General features: G+C 48.2%; 1 protein-coding gene across 1 annotated transcript; it reads left to right on the forward strand.

The window, feature by feature from the left end:
• Positions 1-3,886: 3,886 nt before the first annotated feature.
• On the forward strand, positions 3,887-19,261 carry LOC119437499 (homeotic protein ocelliless). Its single transcript, XM_049660318.1, has 7 exons — positions 3,887-3,903; positions 7,452-7,641; positions 8,954-9,055; positions 12,588-12,817; positions 15,304-15,741; positions 16,684-16,919; positions 18,825-19,261. Exons 1-7 carry the CDS (start codon positions 3,887-3,889, stop codon positions 19,259-19,261), a joined length of 1,650 nt encoding a protein of 549 aa, XP_049516275.1.
• Positions 19,262-19,912: the final 651 nt, after the last annotated feature.

The raw sequence follows: 19,912 nt of genomic DNA on the forward strand, positions 1-19,912 counted from the left end.
GCAGACGACACACATTTGTCATTGACTTGCGTTAGCGTTGCATTCAGGCAGCACACGCTAGCATATATTCTCCCCTCGCTCTTGCATCAACACTTACGTGAAAAACCACAGCAGTGGTTTTTCTCGAGGTCTCCCGCAGGCTTCCGTTTCACGGAAACTACGTCAACGCCCGACTTGGCGAAACGCATGACTTCTCACATATATCGAGCCATCTGTATACTACAGCCTACACATGGCGATGGTAACCGGCTACTATCTCTACGGATTAGTCAATGAAACAACAAACGATACACCTACATATATTCTCTGCATAAATATATGCCATCAAGCGCATCACTCCTTTAATAAACTGTATTTATTTTGTTCTACTGTTTATCCCATTTTAAAAGACGACAATAGCTTTAAATTAATTAAAGTAAGTTCCTCGGTGTTGCGTGTCGAAACCACGATCTGATTATGAGGCACGCCGTTGCAGTGGACTCCGGATTAATTTACAGTTCTGCAGCCGTTGCGGACGCCGCAGAACTGTAAACACGTGAGCGGCGTTGTTTCGATATGTTCTGGGTTCTGAAAGCTGACACTTTTAACACTGCTACCTAAAGCGATGAAAGATTTCTCGTTAACATGGCGTGTGCGAATTAATGTAACTAAAAAACTAGAAAGACCCGAAGGAACAAAGAAAGGTGCCGCGTAAAGAGCTGAGAGCTATACTGTAACACAATGAATTCGTCTTATGTATTGTTAACTGTCCTGACTGTATGCATCAGCTGTTATACTCGAAGCACTCATAACGAAAGACCGCCCTTAAAAAAAAAAGAAAAAGAATGAGAAAGCTTAAAGCGCTCAATTTAATTCCCCAGGAATCGTTTAAACGCGAGCGCTATCGGCGATGTGCATTTGAGACACGCGAGCCGCTGGCTGTCGACGAGTATTCACGGCATAGCGTTAGCTCTGGTTATCGAATCAAAGCCCGATGTCCTCTTCGCCGTCTGCACCCGCCAGCACTCTAGAGCCCATCAATTCTCGATAGCGCGGTTCTTGGCGGCCGCTCGCCGTGCTCAAACCGCGTCCCGTTGTACACAGCACGTCCACGTGTGTACACGCGTGTGCGCCAATCTATACTACACAGAGAAACTTCATCGAGTTTTCAGCGCAAACCCACTCAACTTGTTCCGCGCACACACACAGAGAGACAGACACACGCACACACGCGCAAACGTGTACGTATTCACCGCGGACGACTTCAAAGTGCGCCGGGCCGTTAGGCGCATTAGCCAAACTCGGTAGCGCGCACTCCCGCCCACCTCGCGCGCCGACCGCGTCTTGCGTTACATGTATATATTGATGGGCGCGGGGTTGGCGGGGTGGCTCGAGAGCGCGCGCGCGCACGCTGCAATATGCATCATAATACGCATCTATCGTCCTCCCTATCCACCACGGCGGCTCTATCAATTTAAGGCAATCAAAAGGGGAACGCGTGCGGACGGCGTCGCGGAATAACGTGGGGGAAAAAGAAAGAAAGGAAGAAAAAGTGAGCAGGAATAAAGGACAAAAGCTAGAGGCAAGACATCAAATTGAGGCGCCGCGACGCGCACTTGTAACCAGCGGGAGGCCCTGCACGCTGCCACGCCCGGGTCGCTAGTGGATAAGAAGTGGAAAAGCAAAAAAATACGAAAGGCAGATAGAAAGGGAAAGAAAAGTAACAACGCGTAGTGATATTTTATTGACAAGCTGCCGAGAGCGTCTTCTTTCGCACTCGTGCTCTCCCCGTCCTCTCCCCTGTTACTCTCGTGTTACCACTTTCTACCCGCTCTTCGTTCCCTTCTCCGTCTTAAATTTTATCTCTCTCTCCCCTTTGGACTGCCTTCAACATTATTTCGCTTTTCTCTATCCGGTCCTGCGTCGCGCTCTGCCTTCGGCCAAGAGAGGGCGGGAGAATCGAAAGCGCCGCCGTGTGACTCGAAATGCCGCGCGCGCGCCCTTGCTTCTCCTATAGAGCGTTCGGTTACTCGCGCCCGAACGCGGCGAGCGACGCTATAACTGGGAAAGCCAATTTGTTCGACGCGACGCTTTAAAGACTTAAGTAATGTCATACCCTCGCCGTCACGTCTTTCATTGGCTCTCTCTCTTTTCGTTTTTTTTTTGTTTTGTTTTTCCCCAGGAAGCTCGCAGGTAACTCCTCCTCGCCTTTTTACTTTCGTCTCTTTTTCAGTTTTTCTTGTCTCGATTCCGAGGACGCACTTTTCACCAAAGTGCGCTCCTCATCTGATATTGAATTACGCGTGAGAGAAAAAAAAACAAAACAAAATAAAACAAAAGTAAGGCGCTATCACAACAATCAAGATTGTGCAGGCGCTATACCGCGCGTTCGGGATTTTATTTATTTAGTGGTTCGCGGCTCTTGCTGGTTTGTAGACAGCCGCATAACTGAGCATATACGTGTACACCGCGGAGTGGCACGAATTACGCCGCAGCCGACGCGCCGCTGTATACGTACTTTTCTCTCTCTTTTTTGTTTGTTTGTTGTTTTGCGGCAGAGGACTCGGAAGAAATGAGAGTCGAATGTTTCTTCGCCATCTTTCATTTCCCGGCGTGTATTTATAACGAGTTAAGCTTTCACCGGCTTGGTCACTCATTTTTCTACTTCCTTCTTACCGTTTTTCTCACTTCTCAATTCAAGAAGTGACATATATCCTTTGTTTTCGTTGTCCTTGAGGATCATTTTTTGTGGCGACGTTTATTTTTTATACCTTGGAGGTGTCTGGTGGCTCGGTTTTATGACGGAATCGAAATGGAAGGTCCGAAATGGAGACGTCATGGACTTTCATGACGTCTGAGCTCAATGTTGCGTTGCAAGCCATGAGGGTGCGTATTGAAGCCGCTATACAAAAGTAATCGGCCCGAAAGAGAAGGAAAATGACTGGCTTTCTGACTCGGGTAGAATACAGATTTCCGAAAAATCAAGTTGAACTACTGGCAAGCTTAGACATTAGCGTTGCGCTGCTAAGCCCGAGGGCACAGGAACACATCTCGACGGAGGCGAAATATAAAAAACACCCGAGCCCCGGGTGATCAAAATTTGTTTGGAGTCCCCCACTACGGCGTGCCTCATAATAATATCGCTGTTTGGGCACGTAAAAGCCCGGAATGTATCTTTATTTTTTTCTAGCAAGCTAAGTTTATTTCGCTCACGTGGTCATCCTGAGTAGTATTTGCGAAATTCAGCCGGAAAGTTTCCCTCTGGACGCAGTTACGTCGCTCGTAATACGGCACGTTGCCTTGTGTGGAAGCCTGTGCCCTCGTCCGTTGTAAGTGATTTTGATGCAAGCAGCAAATTCTGCCTGTTGCCGTGCGTTCCACCGCGTGACCCGAAGGATGTTGACCTGCAAAAGAAAAATGACGTTGTGCCCATGAAGAGTTTACGCTGCCCCTTTTCGCATAAATGAACGGTGCCAAAAAAAAAAGAAAAACGGGGGGGGGGGGGGGGGGGGTAATCTGATTATTCCATGGCTTACTTGCATTCACATATACAATGTGACCATTTTTAAGTTTTCTGGAACATTAAGAAATAACCTGTTGCAGTTAACATAGTTCTTGTCCTTGAGCTGGATAATTCAGAGAGGTGACATTCCCTGCACGAGAAATTTTTTATTTTATTTATTTATTGAGTACTGCTAGCCTGAATTCCAGGCCTTAAGCAGGAGTGGGTTACAGTTTTCGGTACAAATGTACCCGAACAACAAAAGCTATCGCAACACATATTCAACTAAGTAACAAAAAATCCCCTAATTTTAATTTGAAATAATTATTTTGCGGCACATAATGCGATTTACGAATTGTAGCCGGTGAGCTTGCAAGGCGTATCCACTTGGTATGAATTTACACAATGACCCCAGTTTCGAGGTATGCGCCATCGAATTTGCCGTGAAAACGTACTGTTGTTCTACTTAGTTTTTTTTTTTTTTTTTAACAAAACGATCTCTTACGCATTGAAGCACAAAAGTAACTGGAACGTCCATGTATTTTGTTCCTAAATTTAGGAAATAATATCTTGAAACTGGTGTCATCCTGCAAATTCATTTCAAATGTGAACTTGAACACATTGTTCAAGTTCACAGAGCAAACTAAAAAAAAAATGCGCGGAAGGCAAATATACGGCAATGCACATACATACCCATACCAAGAGGCCTAAGATATGTGTATGGAGAAACCATTTCCAGCGACCCAAGCATCAATTTCTTTAACAATAAAACAATTTCTCTCCTGAAACTTTTTTTCCTGTGGTCTCGATGGGTCTTTTCCTCTATATATACGGTTGTTTTGCCGCCGCTGTCGCCGTCGCGAGAGTCCACCTCTTCATTCTTACCTTCACCCTCATCATACATTACGAAGAAGAAAAAAAAATGCACATCCAACGCAGACGTTGAAATCTATGTGAAGCGAAGTATTCGTGAAGCGTTTACTTAAATGCTACAAAAATAAATGCGAGGCGTACAATTGACTTTACTTTGAGCCTATGCGACGTGTAATCTCAAGCAATGTTCATGTTTACGCACAGCACAGGTCACAACTTCAATGTCAGGCAATGCACTTCACCGTTCACAAGTTATTCCGAAATGCAAACAGCAGTTCGTGCGGAAGCACACCGCGAGACGTCGACGCAGCGAAGTCAGGAGGACGGAGGCGATGTTCGGTGTTTGTCGAGGGAAGAAATGGTGAGCGGAGGTGTGCATATGCAGCGAGACGTGCTACACTTATGCGACACTGTACCATCTTCTGTACTGTTATGAGTCTCATTAAAAAAATTAGTACACTTTATTAATACCTGTACCAGTCCTACATTTATCCTTCTTTTCTTCGACCATTTATCACCCACCCACTCCACCCCGTCTCCGTACCGACAATCCTCCCCCGTAGTGCGTAAGCGCCATTGCGAGAAGAAAACAAGCACGCGAGATGCCAGCGTCGACAAGCACGCGCACCGAGCACGCTCTTGCCCCCCAGGGTTCTTCTCTACACTCGGAAGGTGCACACCATCGGACTTGTTGCGTGAAGAACTGCTCAAGTTCGGGCGCCGCTGCGGCATGCGGCGAGAAGAAGCTCCCGGAGGCGGCGCATGTAATTACATGTCACCACGTGGGTTTGACCGCGGGTGACACAAAAACACATGTCGCTGCGTGGCTTCGTGGCGCAAGCGACATGAAACACATGACGCCGCCTCCACAATCAAATCAAAAGACAGTGATCTAAGTCCAACAATAGGCGACGCACCCACTGGCGCCGCCTGCATGCTTTCATAACGGCGTTGCGCGGTTGGCCCGTTATCTTCGCGCGCGGCGTTTAAAAGCTGCAGCTGGCGTGGCAGCATCTATCTAGCCGCCTACGTCTTGGTGCTCTCATGGTCGTTTCGTTAATTTGGTATGTACCAAAATTGGCATAGTATGACAAGAATGTATGAAGAACACAAATGATAGGTCATGACATGAATGTCATGACATGCGTGTCATGTAGGTCATGAAACAGCCTACGTCTTGGTGCTCTCATGGGTCAAAAAATCCCCAACGTGGCAAAGAATCGAGAATTAATTATTCTAATGGGTGCAAGTATTGTTATGATAGTAACGATAATGATCGTATAATACAATAATGACTCAATAATGACCATGACTCTGCAAAGAATGACACTGACTTTACGAAAAAATAATAACGCTCAAAAACCACTGGAATGGGTTCGGATGTGGCCACTAGGTGAAGGAAACACTAAAGGATTATGGTAGAAAGCATAGCCACGAGCATGACTCAGCAAATATTACAATGACTCGGCGAAAAATGATTAACACTCAAAAACCACTGAAATGAGTTCGGACGTGGGTATTAAGTGTAGGAAACACTAAAGGCATGGTGGTGGAAGTCGTAGTCATGAGCATGATTCATCAAAAACGACAATGACTCAGCGAAAAATGATAACACTAAAAAATCACTGGAATGTGTTCAGACATAAATTATAGGTCATGACCTCACATGCGTGTCATGTAAGTCATGAAACACCCGCCTACGTCTTGGTGCTCTAATAGTCGTTTCGTTAACTTGGTAGGCCCACCGCAAACTGCTTCGCATAACATCGATTGCAGCAATAAACGAAGAAAAAAATACGGCATATCCGAAGCGCTCGTTGGCACAAACGCTAAGCAAAGCCTTTTTGAAACGTTTCAGTTAAGTTCTATGCAGAGAGGCGCATGATAGGTGCAAATTATTCAGATTCAACGCACATATTGGAACCTGTGTGAAGCGATACATTCATGAAGCAGTTAATTAAATGCTATACATAACCCAATTCCATGCGAACAGTTTTCTTTATTTTTATCCAATACAAAGTGTAATCTCATATTATGTGCTCCGCACAGGCCCGCACTTCATGCCATGTTTATGGTTAATGTTTGTATATTTATGTATTTTGTTTCTATGTATGTTTAATGCGTATTCATGTCCAAGTTTAATGGATGTTTATGTTTATGCACCACACTGCCAACAAGCTATGCCGAAATGCGAAAAGCAGGTAATGGGCGAAAGCATTGCGGCAATGTTTGATGCTTGTTGAGGGAAGAATGGCCTAGGCAATACTGCAGCTGACGAAGATAAGTAGTGCGCATCGCGACGAAGACGTCCTTTTTGAGATAGAGAGAAAACATTTATTTGGATCATCTAGGTCATTGATCTTTGAAATTTATAGTTTCTTTTTTTTTTTGTCGTAATACTACCCGATTTCTATTCCCCATAGTCAGTCAGTGCCATTGTTGAAAGCATCATCATCATTATCATCATAATTTATTGCTGCTCCTGAGTAAATGAGACCAGAGCAGGATGTATTAGGTCGCTGAAGTCTGCCGATTTATTTATTTATTTATTTATTTATTTATTTATTTATTTATTTATTTATTTATTTATTTATTTATTTATTTCGTAGATAGCGTAGGAATTCAATCGGGACCGGTGGTCTTGCTTACTGCAACCGTATCTTTATTATATCCGGAGACACCATAACGAGATTCTGCTGAATTTGTCTGCATAGGTCAATTTCCGATACTTGCTTACAGTAGTTGTTTTCATTCGAAATTTGAAACCATGCCATCTTAGGAGACCGCTGTGTCCCTTTACGCTGTAATGTCGGGTATGCGTTCCGATCAGTGTCGTTCGCTTTGTCTTCGTTTTCCGTCTGCACACTGAAGCTCACTGAATAGCTCATGTGATCTACGTAGTGATCGTAATTGTGAAAGATTATGTCACTGAAGCTGGAGATGAAGATGACAAGTGGCGCAGCACTAAACTCACAAAGGAGCACGGAAGAACTCGAAAACAAAATTTTTATTAAAGGGCAAGGTTTCCGACCCCTGGAATTGTAGAGTGATACGTATACAGAGAAAGACGGTGCTTCGCATTGGCGCTCGGGCGCAGCCATTACGTTCATGCACATTTGCACCGATACCCATTGCTCAGGAGTTCAGAGCAATCGTTGATTCGCGCGGCTTTCTTCTTTTTTTCTATCTTTCCAGATGGTAGCTATGGATACCAGTCGGAGCTTCACGAAGATGCCTTCGTGCGGAGAAAGCAGCGAAGGAACAGGACGACGTTCACCGTCCAACAGGTGGGCATGAACTTGCTTGCCTTCAGTGGCATCGGTATATCGCCATAAATGCAGGCACGGCGTGCAATGTATTTTTTTTCTTCAAAGAATGGTCCGTGCGGTGCGCGCGTTTTTGTATCTTCTAGGGAACACCCATCTCAAAGAAAAAAAAAAAGAGTCCTTTCGAAAAAAAGAAAAGACAGGAAGAAAAAAAAAAAGAACGGAAGAAAAAAAAAGAGAAGAACGACTCAATGATCATGAATAGATTATGATGATGATGAGTTGATGATGATGAATAGCGAGGTTTTTTTTTCATTTTTGAACATTTCCATTTTTTTTCCCAATCGACTTCGCAACATATATCTAAAACAAGAAGCGATATTCGCGATTTTCACGTGCTATTGGTGCTTCTTTGTGCAGGCAATCAGAATGGTGAACGCGCAAACAAACAAACAAACAAACAAACAAAAAAACAATAAAGAAAAAAAAAAGGGGGGGGGGAAGGTTAAAAAGAAGCTAGTGAGGAGAAGGTATGCTGTTGATAAGACAAATCACGTTCTTGATGAGACACGGCCTCAAAGGCGCGCCAAGCGGTGCGACTACTCGTAGTTTCCTTAAAATATATTGCTTTAAGAAGCTGTGTACACAATTGTGTACGCCAAGAAAGTGCGTCAACAGCAATAGCACTGATTAAGGTAATAGTACTTAAAGTTTGTCGCAAACATATTGAAACTGTTCTGATTGGAATCGTGTTGCAAGTTTGAATAACGGGTTCAAAATGTTTTAGTAGTACGAGTGGGAAGGTAGACGGCTGTGTGCACTTGCTCGGTGCGAGTCTGTCCTTGTATCTAGTGGGTGTACTCCTTTCACTGTTTTTAACAGTGTGTTGCATCAGGCATAATTTTCAAGTGCCTGGATGGGCGCTTTTCAAGCCTGCTAGACATGAAATAGTTGATGTTTTCATATGTAATGTTCCTGTAGTGAGTTTTCGCATGGAGTCCATGTTGCGTAAACTTGACAAAACTCGCTAAAGAATTGAAAATTTTTCATCTGTTCTGCAGCTGTGTGCTTTTTATGATTCTGAATATGCAAGAAATGCGATAAAAGGGAGTTTTCAGTCAAGACAATTCATTGCCGTCTGAAAGGGACATGTATATGAAGAGGACTTTCCGCTTTAGCTAGGGTGCCAAAAAGGCGTGCTAATCGTGTATTTGGTAACTTTTTATCAGGGGCGCCGCTTTATGGCATAGACATCGTTGCAAATTTGATAACATGCTTGTTTGTTTGTTAATGTGTTTCCATACGCCTCTTTTTTTTTCTCATCCTTGGGCAGCTGGAGGAGCTGGAGAAGGCGTTTGCTCAGACCCACTACCCGGACGTGTTCACGCGAGAGGACCTCGCCATGAAGATCAACCTCACCGAGGCCAGGGTCCAGGTACGGAAGCGTTTCATCGATCATGCTGTTAGCATGTCTAGAAGCAAATTCCAGTTACTTCGGCGACAGTGTGATCGATCGACGAAGGAACGCTAGACTAGAGTGGGGAACAAAGCTCGGTTTGCCGCGGACATCTTTGTGTGCACTGGCAACGACAAGCAAACGTTTTGCTTCGCTCATCGGATGAAAACATCGTTTACTGACGCATGAAGTATTACATCTACAGATAACAGCATAAGATAACGCGCAGTTAAAACGCAAAAGCCTACATTTGTACACCACGCGGGCATTTATATTTAATGAGAAACGCATGGTGTGAAATGCGCTACGGCTGAAGTAATTGCGCGGGAATGAGCAGGTATCCACAGGCACCCGTGAAGGAGCTCAACAAAAGAACCCCCGTTAAATTCTTCCTCAACGCTACGGCTGCCCGCTACTAAACATGAAGACATGTGTGCGCGGTGGACATGTTTTATGAGAACACATTTAACTACACCGTCGTTACACACCTGGACGCTTGGTGCTGTTTGAAGCAACCTACTGCAGCTGCTACAACTCGGGATACGCGCGAATATATTGGAAACATAGTCCATCACTTGCTATCCGCTAGCTTTTGCGAGATTCCTACTTAACCTTTTCGAAATTCCCTAAGCAAGCTCTTTCACTCATCTAAATTGCCCTAACGAATATGGCCGCGTTCACGCCGGTAGCGCTATAATGCTGATACACTCGTTTTGAAAGCTTGGAAAACGTGCGGGGGACGGTGGGCGTCAGGAATTATGTTCACCAGCCCGCACGGTGACACGTATTCTTAGGATTCTAGCCCGAGGTCCGCCATCTTGGATCTTGGTTACGTCAGACTAGGCTTGGGGAGAAGCCCACTTTCAGGTTTTGCATATCGTCTATACAGGGCGCTTGACTTGAAACTAAGCCACATGTCTCGCTCGGGAAGCTGCGTTTCTGAGAGAGAGTCTATCTATATTGAATCCTGCAGAGGTTTCTTTGGCGGCACTCCTAGCATACTATACTGCAGATGATTATAATTAAGAAACGATGCAAAGTGCACGACACAGAGAAGAAACCCTTTTTAGAAAGGCGCATATTTTTTCGCCGCCATGCATGCGTATGACCACTCAGGCTACCTATGCATGCTGTGGTAGGAGACCATGCTGTGGTATAGTGGGAAGAAGACCAGAGAGTGCTGAAAGATTGTCACAGAAATAATAAAACGCACGAGTAAAGGTAATAATGGTATCTACGAGTGAACCATTACCGCGTTACGCTTACGAAAGGCAAACAAAGAATAGAAATTTTCTTTCTCACCTAAGCACTTCGTTCGTTATTAATGCTAATATTTGAAAAACCGTGCCATTTCCAAGCGCTCGAAGCAGCATTGCACGGAAGGAGCTCGCGCTTTGCCGTCGTTGCGAGGCAGCCACCGCTCCGCTATCTTAGCACTGAGCTGGCGACCTGCAGTACACTCGCCAGCATCGCACATTGGATAAAGAGAAAGCGCTGAATGAAGAAAGGAAAAAGAAAAGAAACAAACAAGACTCGAAAGAAGAGTCCGCGAGACTGGCATTCCGCTAAACAAAGCGGGCGTTCGCTGCGCCCTTCGCTTGACTCGAGCCGCGAAGAAAGGCGGGAACGGTAGAGAAAGGAAGGGGGAGGGGCTCCTTTATAATAGACCCAGGAGCCACGGCCAAGCGACGGCACGGTCATAGCCTGCCGCGCGGTTCGGTCGGCCGACGCGGGGGCTAATTGAGTCGGCCGTCCAATGGCGGGAAAGCCGTGGGGCCGCCCTGGCTTTGGCTGGACCGCCAAGAGAAGCCGCGCTCGAGAAAATCCGCCTCATTTGTTTCACTTAGCCCCCACGACCGACGCGCGCGTAAATCACACGCAGTCGCCGCCGCCCGCCCAGAAGCCGTGGCTGCGGCAGCCGCTCTGCGCTTCGGCTGCTTTCGCCGCCGCAGACCTGCTTGACGCTGCTCGGCTCTCACCGTACACACACGGTGCGTGCACAATCAGAAATGAAAAGGACCTCACGCAGAGAGCGTAGCGTGCGCCGAAATTTCCTCGCCGGTCCTTCTCTTCTCCGTCGCATCCACCGCTCGAAGGGTGGTGGATGAAACGGAGAGGCAGCTGAAGTTTAGAGACCCTATATGTCTTGAGGGATGGAGACGCGCAAGGACCGTGTAACGCGCTTCCGCGTTCGATATTTAAACGTGGCACTTGGGCCACTGGGAGGGCTTTAAGTGGTGGCATTAGCGATTATATATTCCGTCCCAGCACTGTTTAAGGTGGCTGTGCTGATGGCCGGCGTCCACTAACGAAAGAGAGTGGGCTGCATTACATCTCTGACTGATGGTGTGTTTAAAACATGAAAGTCGTCCTACCCCGATGGCGCTTTGGCAGTGGCCAATGAGCAGCCATTTCATTATTATACAAAAAAAAAAAAACGACAAAGTGCCTGAGTCTATTTGTCTCAATCAGTCAGCGTAGTGAGGCCACATTTGCATCTTGGAGCACTGCATGCAGTGTCGCCCGCAGCAGTCGATGCACCGTCGTACATTCCTTCGTTTGTACGCGCATTCATGAGCATACGCATATTCGTAGGCATGAATCATATTACTACGTAACGATATATACGCGGTCTTCCTACGTAACAATGTATACACGAAGGTTTAACATAACTGATGACTTCAGCTCGTTTCCCCCTCCCCCATTCCCCTTTATCTACTGGCACATACATAATTTCTACCAAAAGGTGGCGCGAAGTGCCACTTAGTCGCTCACCCGCAACTTGAATTCAGTCTGTGAACCAGCGGATGTGCCTTGCATCGCAGACATTCCTCTTCGGCTGGCGATAGCAAGAGAATGCATGGCTTTGTGAGCGCCAATGACGAATGGCAGGGTGAATGGAAAGCGGGAATACTCGCCACAAAACACGGTTCCAGGTTTCGAAGTATGGTTGGAAGTTTTTGCAATGATTTGCACATTTCGGCGCCGGCAGCAAGAAACGACTGGGAGTAGTGTTTCAGGGCCTTCTGAAAAAATGGGCGGAAACCATCGGAAGACGGTTGCCAAAGACAAGTGATAGTATCCCGTTGGACCGTTTGGGGACGTTGCTGCTGGGGACGTCGTTAGCTTTATTGGTTAATATGAGATGCCGCGCGATATGAGATGTGTGTGTACTATGAGGTGCCACGCATCTCATAACACACACACACACACACGCACGCACACACACACACACACACACACACACACACACACACACACACACACACACACACACACACACACACACACACACACACACACACACACACACACACACACACACACACACACACGCACGCACGCACGCACGCACGCACGCACGCACGCACGCACACACACACACGCACGCACGCACGCACACACACACACACAAAAGGGGGGGGGGTGACAGCACAGAAAGTTTCCCGTTAACAACTTCGTATTCGATCAGGAGATCAAGCAGCGATGTCACAGACGCGTATCATCGCAGGTCTGGTTTCAAAACCGACGCGCCAAGTGGCGCAAGGCCGAGCGGCTGCGCAAGGAACGCGAAGAGAAAGATCGCTCGGCGGCCGGAGCCGACGGCGCCGCTTCGAGCGGCGCGGCAACAGATGCCGGCGGAGGAGGAGCCGGCGACCTGGCCACGGGGAGCGACAACGGCGGGCCCCCGAGTCCGCTCTCGTCGGGTGAAAGGACTGACAAGCCGGGCGTGCACAGCAGGTACGAACTCTTGTTTTGAACTCCCCTTCATGCCGACAGAGAGAGAGAGAGACAGGGAATTAGGATATGATGAAAACGCAGCACCATGGTGCAGAAGTATAGGCGGGAGATGGTGTTTACTCACAATTATGATATGGTGTGATTGGAAAAAAATATCGTCGCTTGTGGAGCTTTTTTAACGAACCATGAATCTGCATCAAATAACCCGGTAGTTACTATTTTAGAGCGCAGCTCCTAGGCGCCCGTTCCTGCGTTGAGCGTCGGCATTCCTCGGCTTACCTCGGCGTAACCGAGCGAACGAGCACAGTGAAGGATGAAAGAGCGAACGCGGAGCGCAGTGGGAGATGAAAGAGGTGATAGCGAAGAGAGCGTGAGGAGGAAAGCGGAGGAGGACGGTGCAGCGTAACCATGAGGCGGAAAGCGGAGGAGGAGGATATGGCGAAAGTGTGAGAAGAAAAGCGTAATGACGCGCAAGACGTGCTCTGCGGCGACGACCATTACGAGATTGCGGCCAAGTAGCGCACCGCCGTCTGTGCACCAATGACGTCATCGATAAGGCATGCGGCGAGCGCGTCCACCGATACCATATATGGAAACAAAGCACTGCATGAGTGAAGGTCTCTATGCGGCGGCTGCTGTGAATCGTGCCCACGCGTCACCCACGCGCTGCCTCTCGCGATCTCCCGATTAGCGAGGCAGTCACGCCACATTTCGCTGTTTGCAATTGTATTATCGCGAAATGAAAACACGTATAGAGTTGCGCTCAAATTTCGCATTAGGGGGTATCGTTATTGTTGGTCATTTTTTTCGCCTCACTTTCATCGAAAGGGAATTTAAAAAGGTAGAGGGAGAGATAGGGCAGTGATGGTGAAATTAGCTATGCACTTTTTCGGGAGGTGCAAGCTGTCAGTTGTACCTTGCGTGACAGAGTGTTTTCGGTCCTGTTAAGTATGGACAGCTGACAACCTGTGACTTTCATGCTTTAGTTACCTCCCCTCCATGTAGCTTTACTGACCTTGGTTTCACTCCTGCAGGACCATTTGTTTAGCTTCATTGTAACAGTTACAGGTGCACTTACGCTGGAGTCCTGAAATAGTGGCAGCACAAGGGTGCTGTGTACATTGGTAGATATATTGTTGGCATTGCACAGATGGCAGTGACAGAGGCAGTGAGGTAGTTCTGAGGTCTTCTGAAGTTCTTGATAGTGAGGAACCACGGTAAATATGGATACAACATGAAGGTACACCAACTTTTTGGGGATGATTAAGGACGAGGCGATACAAACGTTGGCTGATGCAGAATCGTTTCTCTAAGCATCTGAGTTGAATAAGATACTTCGTGAGATAAGCATAGTCGATGTCGCATGTGACGCTGCGTCCATTCAGTTTCCGTTAACTTACCGCTGAACAGACAATACTAGAACACCGTCCCAACCGATCATCGGCTCAGAAGGCAGTGAAGGCCCTTTTGTGCTTTCTGAGAACGTCGCTCTTCCCACTCTTTCTCTCTGCTTTCTCTTCCCATTTTCCCTTCCCCCAGCGTAGGGTAGCCAACCGGACTCTTGACTGATTAACATCCCTGCCTTCTTTTCTCTATCTCTCTCTCACCGCTGGATGTTAATGCACATTATGCAACTGGACTTCACCTTATATTGAAGACGGCAAACCTCTAGTTTTAGCTCGGAGCACTGCCGCAGGTGACAAACTCGCATAGTGGACAGCCAGTTGCAGTTCAACTTGAAATGCCAGCTTAGCCATCCCTGCCTTATCGATTTAGATGTATGGAGCAAGCTTGCCTTAGTGGGATTTCCAATTAAGTTCCGCACCAACTGGCTCAGGGAGAACCTCTTCGAAACACAAATACTGCCAACGTGCAAACCGTTTTCTTTCCCTGTGAACAACTGTTGGGACGTAGAAAATGAGCCGATCGTGTTAGTTCAGTTAGGCATGGTATAAGGCCAACGATCATGCCGGCTTCAAGCCTACATTTTGACCCCTACGCCACGACCGCTTTTTGATCTGGCTCATCTCGCGCACCATAGCGCATCATTGAATGCGACACAGTGGCTGCGACGTGGAAGCATCTGCACTGCTCTGAGAGGGGGAGAGAACTACGAGCAAAGCAGGATCCAGTAAAGACCTCCTTACGCAGGCCTCGCTAGCTGGGCGTGTCTTACATGTTCTGCTTGCCAATGGATCACGCTGCGGAGAGAGCGCGTTTACCGCTGCGTGCAGACTGCGTGCTTCTTCAGATGGCGGGGAAACAACTTAACGTTGTCAAAGACTTACCACGAATTCTTCAGGTGTCAGTATAGTTCACTGAATAGTTTTCCGGGGACGCCGAGTGGTTCTCAATATCCCGTTGCAGTCTCTGAACGTATCCGGGGAATCCGGCGCTCATATGACTCTCTGTCGTAGTGAATAAATGAATTAAAAAAATGATGGAGTCACTATACAACCCAGATGATTTTTTTCTCCCTTCCACAGCACCTCGCTTGCCGTGCACGACGATGACGACGACGAGTCTCAGGGGTCGGCGCACTCCGACTCGGCCGGAAGCGCGGCGGCCGCCGCCTCCTCGACGACCAACGGCGGCGGCCCGGCGCCCTCTCTGCTCGACCCCTCGCGAATCGCGGCCGACCAGTCGCGGCTCGAGGCTTTCGCCAAGGCTCACGAGGCCGCCATGGGTTCGTCACCGTTGCTGGCGGCTGCCGCAGCCGCGGGTAGGGCCCCGCTGTCGCTGTTGCCGCCGCCGCTGAGTGCCGCGTCCCGGTTGGCCTCGGTGCCCTCGTCCGCCTCGTCCGTCATGGATCAGCAGCACCCGTTCTTCAAGGACGCCCTGTCGTCTTTCGCGGCTGCGGCCGCTGCGTCGCTGCCGTTACGAGGCATGCACCAGCACCCGCTGTTCTCGGCCTTCGCTGACTCGTGAGTACATAGAGACGACGCATTCATTGAGGGAACACGTATTGACGCCACCGGGGCATATACTGCTGTCGGCCATTTGAATTAGGTCGACGCGTGAAGAATTCATTTATTAGCATTGTTTATGTTAAAGCGATTGTACTAACGTACAACAGTCCGTGAAAATTGCGCTGGTATAGTGATCAATTTCAAGCTGAAATTTTTTTGCCGAGTATACGGCAAGTAGACACGCTGTTGTTCATGGTGGTATACCTTGGTCTGCTGCCGACAAACAAGCCCAACTCAGTGAACATGTAATTTGTTTTTCTGCTCTTCTTTTTGAATATAACCGGCTACACCAATTGAACCTTCAGTGGGAATACACTGGTTCTATATAATATGACAGCACCTCAAGATGACATCATCGCGAAGTGCGCTTTTTGCTCAGTCGGGACCACGGCTTTCTGTTCTTGCTAATTTTGTGATGTGACTTAACGGATGAGAAACAACAACAAACAAAATAAGTCAGAGAGCTCGCATAAAGTGGGCAGCATCCACGCATGTTCAGCCACCAAACTGTATAGCGAACGCTGCAGAACAGTGCCTCTCAGAGCTTCCAACTTGTCTTTTTTATCTTCAGACAAACACCATGCTACGAAAGAAAAGAAAACATACTAATGGAGACAATTTTTGTTTTTCTTTTTGTAAGAACAGGGCTTCTTTCTTGAGAAATGTGCTATATAAGGTGTTTGCGCGGCACTGCACGGCGAATGCAGCTCCTGCATGCTGCCTCGTTTATTTCGATTAAGAACGAGTGAGTGAGAGTGTTGTGTGTAATCGGGGGGTTTTCACGACTCGAATTTGTCCCATCCACTTCATCAGGTTAAGCCTCGAGAGATATGCACGAACTCAGCCCTCAGCTCGTAAGGAAATGCGACCAGAGTTCCGCTTTTTTTTTTGCTGCAGAGGCTTGGGTGGCCCGGGCGGTGGACCGCCGGGCGTCGGTGTCAGCGCCGGTGGTGGCGGCGGAGCAGGAGGAGCCACGGGGTCCGCCGGCGGCTGCTCGGGTCCTGACTCGCTGCTGGGTCCGCACCCGCGCTTTCCCCTGCCACCCATGTACTTCCCGCCGCACCTGTCGGCGCAGTTTGCCGCGGGACACGCCGCTGCAGCAGCAGCCGCCGCAGCCTCGTTCCCGTTCAAGGGTACGCTGCCATTGTCTTTCTATTCGGTCGAGCCTCGTTATAACGAAATTGCATGTATACGGCACAAAGTAGCTTCGTTATACCTGATATTCTTTATAAGCACATATGCATTGCATGCTAATATTGGCGATTAACAACCTCGATTTAACCCGCCCTGGTTGCTCAGTGGCTATGGTGTTGGGCTGCTGAGCACGAGGTCGCGGGACCGAATCCCGTCCACGGCGGCCGCATTTCGATGGGGGAGAAAAGCAGAAAGCACCCGTGTACTTAGATTTAGGTGCACGTTAAAGAACCCCAGGTGGTCCAAATTAATCCGGAGCCCCCCCCCCCCCCCCCCCCACACACACACACACACACACACAACTACGGCGTGCCTCATAATCAGATGGCGGTTTTGGCACGTAAAATCCCATCGTTTACTGTTAATCCTCGATTTACTTCGTTAAATCCGCAATCGTTATATTTGGGTTCTACTGTACCGAGCTAATTGAAGGGGCTGTGACAGCGTGCGCTTCGTTGACTTTCACTTTCGACAAAGTCAACGTACCGGGTTTTTCAGCGAACACTTTCAAAAACTTGTAAAGGTTGCCTGTGGCAGATGGCACAATTTTAGTTCATGAGCTGGTCTACTCGAAGAGGCGGACATGCACAAAAAAATTGAAATGCATAATTGACTAATCAGCAAAAATCTAATAATGAATTTTCAATTTGAACTAATTATCTTATGGCCCATATTGCAATTTAGAAATTCTAGTCGAGGAGTTCGCAAGGCGGATCCACTTGGAACGAATTGTCAGGATAACACCAGTTTCAACATAATGATTTCCGAACTTTGCAGGGAAATGCATTGGCGTTCCAGTTACTTTTGTGCTTCAATGCATAAAACGACGTTTTGGTAAGGAAGTAACCGGAACTTACACAACCCCTTGAAGTGCCAATTAATTCTGCCTGTTGAAATTTAGTTTCATTACATTTCTTGCATCTTCAGAATCCTTGAAGCCATATTGCGCAGCAGAACAGGTTCAGGGCCCGTATTCGCAAAAAGCTCTTGCGATAGAATTGGTCGTGACAGCAAATGCACTCCTGATTCTGCGCAGTATCATTTGCGAAGGCTACCGGCAAAGAGCAAAGAGCACTTACGAACGCAAAACTTAGTGAATTCTGCCCCAGAATTTTCAATTCTTCAGTGAGTTTTGTGAAGTTTACAAAATCTGGACTCCACACGTGAGCTCTGTCTACAACAAAGTCAGATAAAAGAACCTGAACGAGTACATTTACAGCATACGTGGAAAGCACCCATCCAACCACTTGAAAAATATGTACGATCCAATTAAAGAAGTGAACCCTCTACATGTCGACTTAAGTGCTGGCACCGAGAGCAAACACCCAGACGCATTTAGACCTTCCAATTTCTTCCGCTAAACACTTTGCACATATTATTTAAATTTGTAGCAAAGGACCAAACAGAAGTGTCTCAAGGTAGATGTGAAAGAGAAGGAGGAGTATGTTGTTGGCTACTGGCGGGTCTAGCCGTGCAAAACATGCCAGCAATTGTCCAGCCCGGGAGCCTCCCCTTTCAGGAAACGTCAGGAAAGTTCATCACATTTTTGAAGTGCACCGCGAGATAGGTGAACAAGACGACGCGACGCGTACAGTGTACATTTTCGCTAGTGTTGTTGCTTGTATTTGCTATCTTGGCGTGTGCAATCGTATAGACACAGCCTTTGAAAGGGATAATACGGCCTTAGCAAACACTGCAAGTGGCGGAAGTTGATCACACTGAAATATAGACGCGCGCATATTTTCTTTCGTTACGTAGTACGCATGAACATGCGCCTGTTCACTTTCTGAGCTTCCCACATGGACAGCACGGAAGCTTTGCAAAGCCCTCGTCCGTTTCCGCAGGCATGCACCCGCTGTGCGCGTGCTGCGTGGCCAAGACCCACGGCACGCCGCACCCGGCGCCCGCGCACTCGTCGGCACCGCCCCACCACGCATCCTCCTCCACCGATAACCACCACGCGGCAGCGGCGCTCAGCCAATTGGGGGCAGCCGCCGCCGCCGCCGCCGCCGCCGCGAGCGCAGCCGCAGGCGGCAACGGCAGTGCCGGAGGCAGCAGCGGAGGCGCCATCATCACTTCCGGCGCGCAAGCGCTGCCCGGCGGCACGGGACGGAACAGCGCCGGTGGCACCGCGAACGGTGGCTCGGACGAGGTCACCACTACCAGCAGCGTGTCCGAACTGCGGCGCAAGGCCCGCGAGCACTCGCAGGCAGTCATGCTGCAGTCGGCGGCCATGCTGAAGCCGCCACCACCGGCTGTCACGGTCTCAGAGAGCACCTAGGCATCCTATCGTCCACGTAGCGCGTTGCAAGTGTAGCAGTCGTGAGGCGCTGGGCGCATATTCCGCGTAGCGCAATGTAGAATGTATACCACTCCTTTCTCCCCTTGCTCTTTTTATTTTTTCCCCCGATCTAGGAAGGAAAGTTTTGATGCGGTAGCACCGATACGTTGATAACGTTGCTCGTCCTGTAGTGGACGATAGTCCCTTGTACGTTGAAGGGCTGCTGGTGAAAAAGGCGATTTCTGTATTATATAATGGAAAGCGTGGAAGCAAGTAAGAAGCGGGAAAAAGCGTTGTAGTGAGCAGCTATTAACGCTTACGTTCTAACGCAGGGATTCCTCGCACTAGCACCGCTATTGCCTGCAACCGAAACAAGTGAGCAAGAGCGTGGCTTCAAGAAATTGATCATAATTTTCACTAATTTCAAGTGATTTGGTAGTTTCACAATATCTGAGCTAGAGAGAGATAGAGAGAAATACTCTTAGGGGGAGAACACGGCTGAGTTTCATTACCTGCGCGGATGTTACATAGACCGCACAGCGGGCACAGCACACTCCCGAGCCGGCTCTTACGTGCGGATAAGCGAATCACGCTAAGCTGTCGCTCATAGGCGGCGCTACAGATATCTGAGAAGACCCAGACTGCGCACTG

Source organism: Dermacentor silvarum, chromosome 1 (assembly GCF_013339745.2).
Source record: "Dermacentor silvarum isolate Dsil-2018 chromosome 1, BIME_Dsil_1.4, whole genome shotgun sequence".
Taxonomy (NCBI): domain Eukaryota; kingdom Metazoa; phylum Arthropoda; class Arachnida; order Ixodida; family Ixodidae; genus Dermacentor; species Dermacentor silvarum.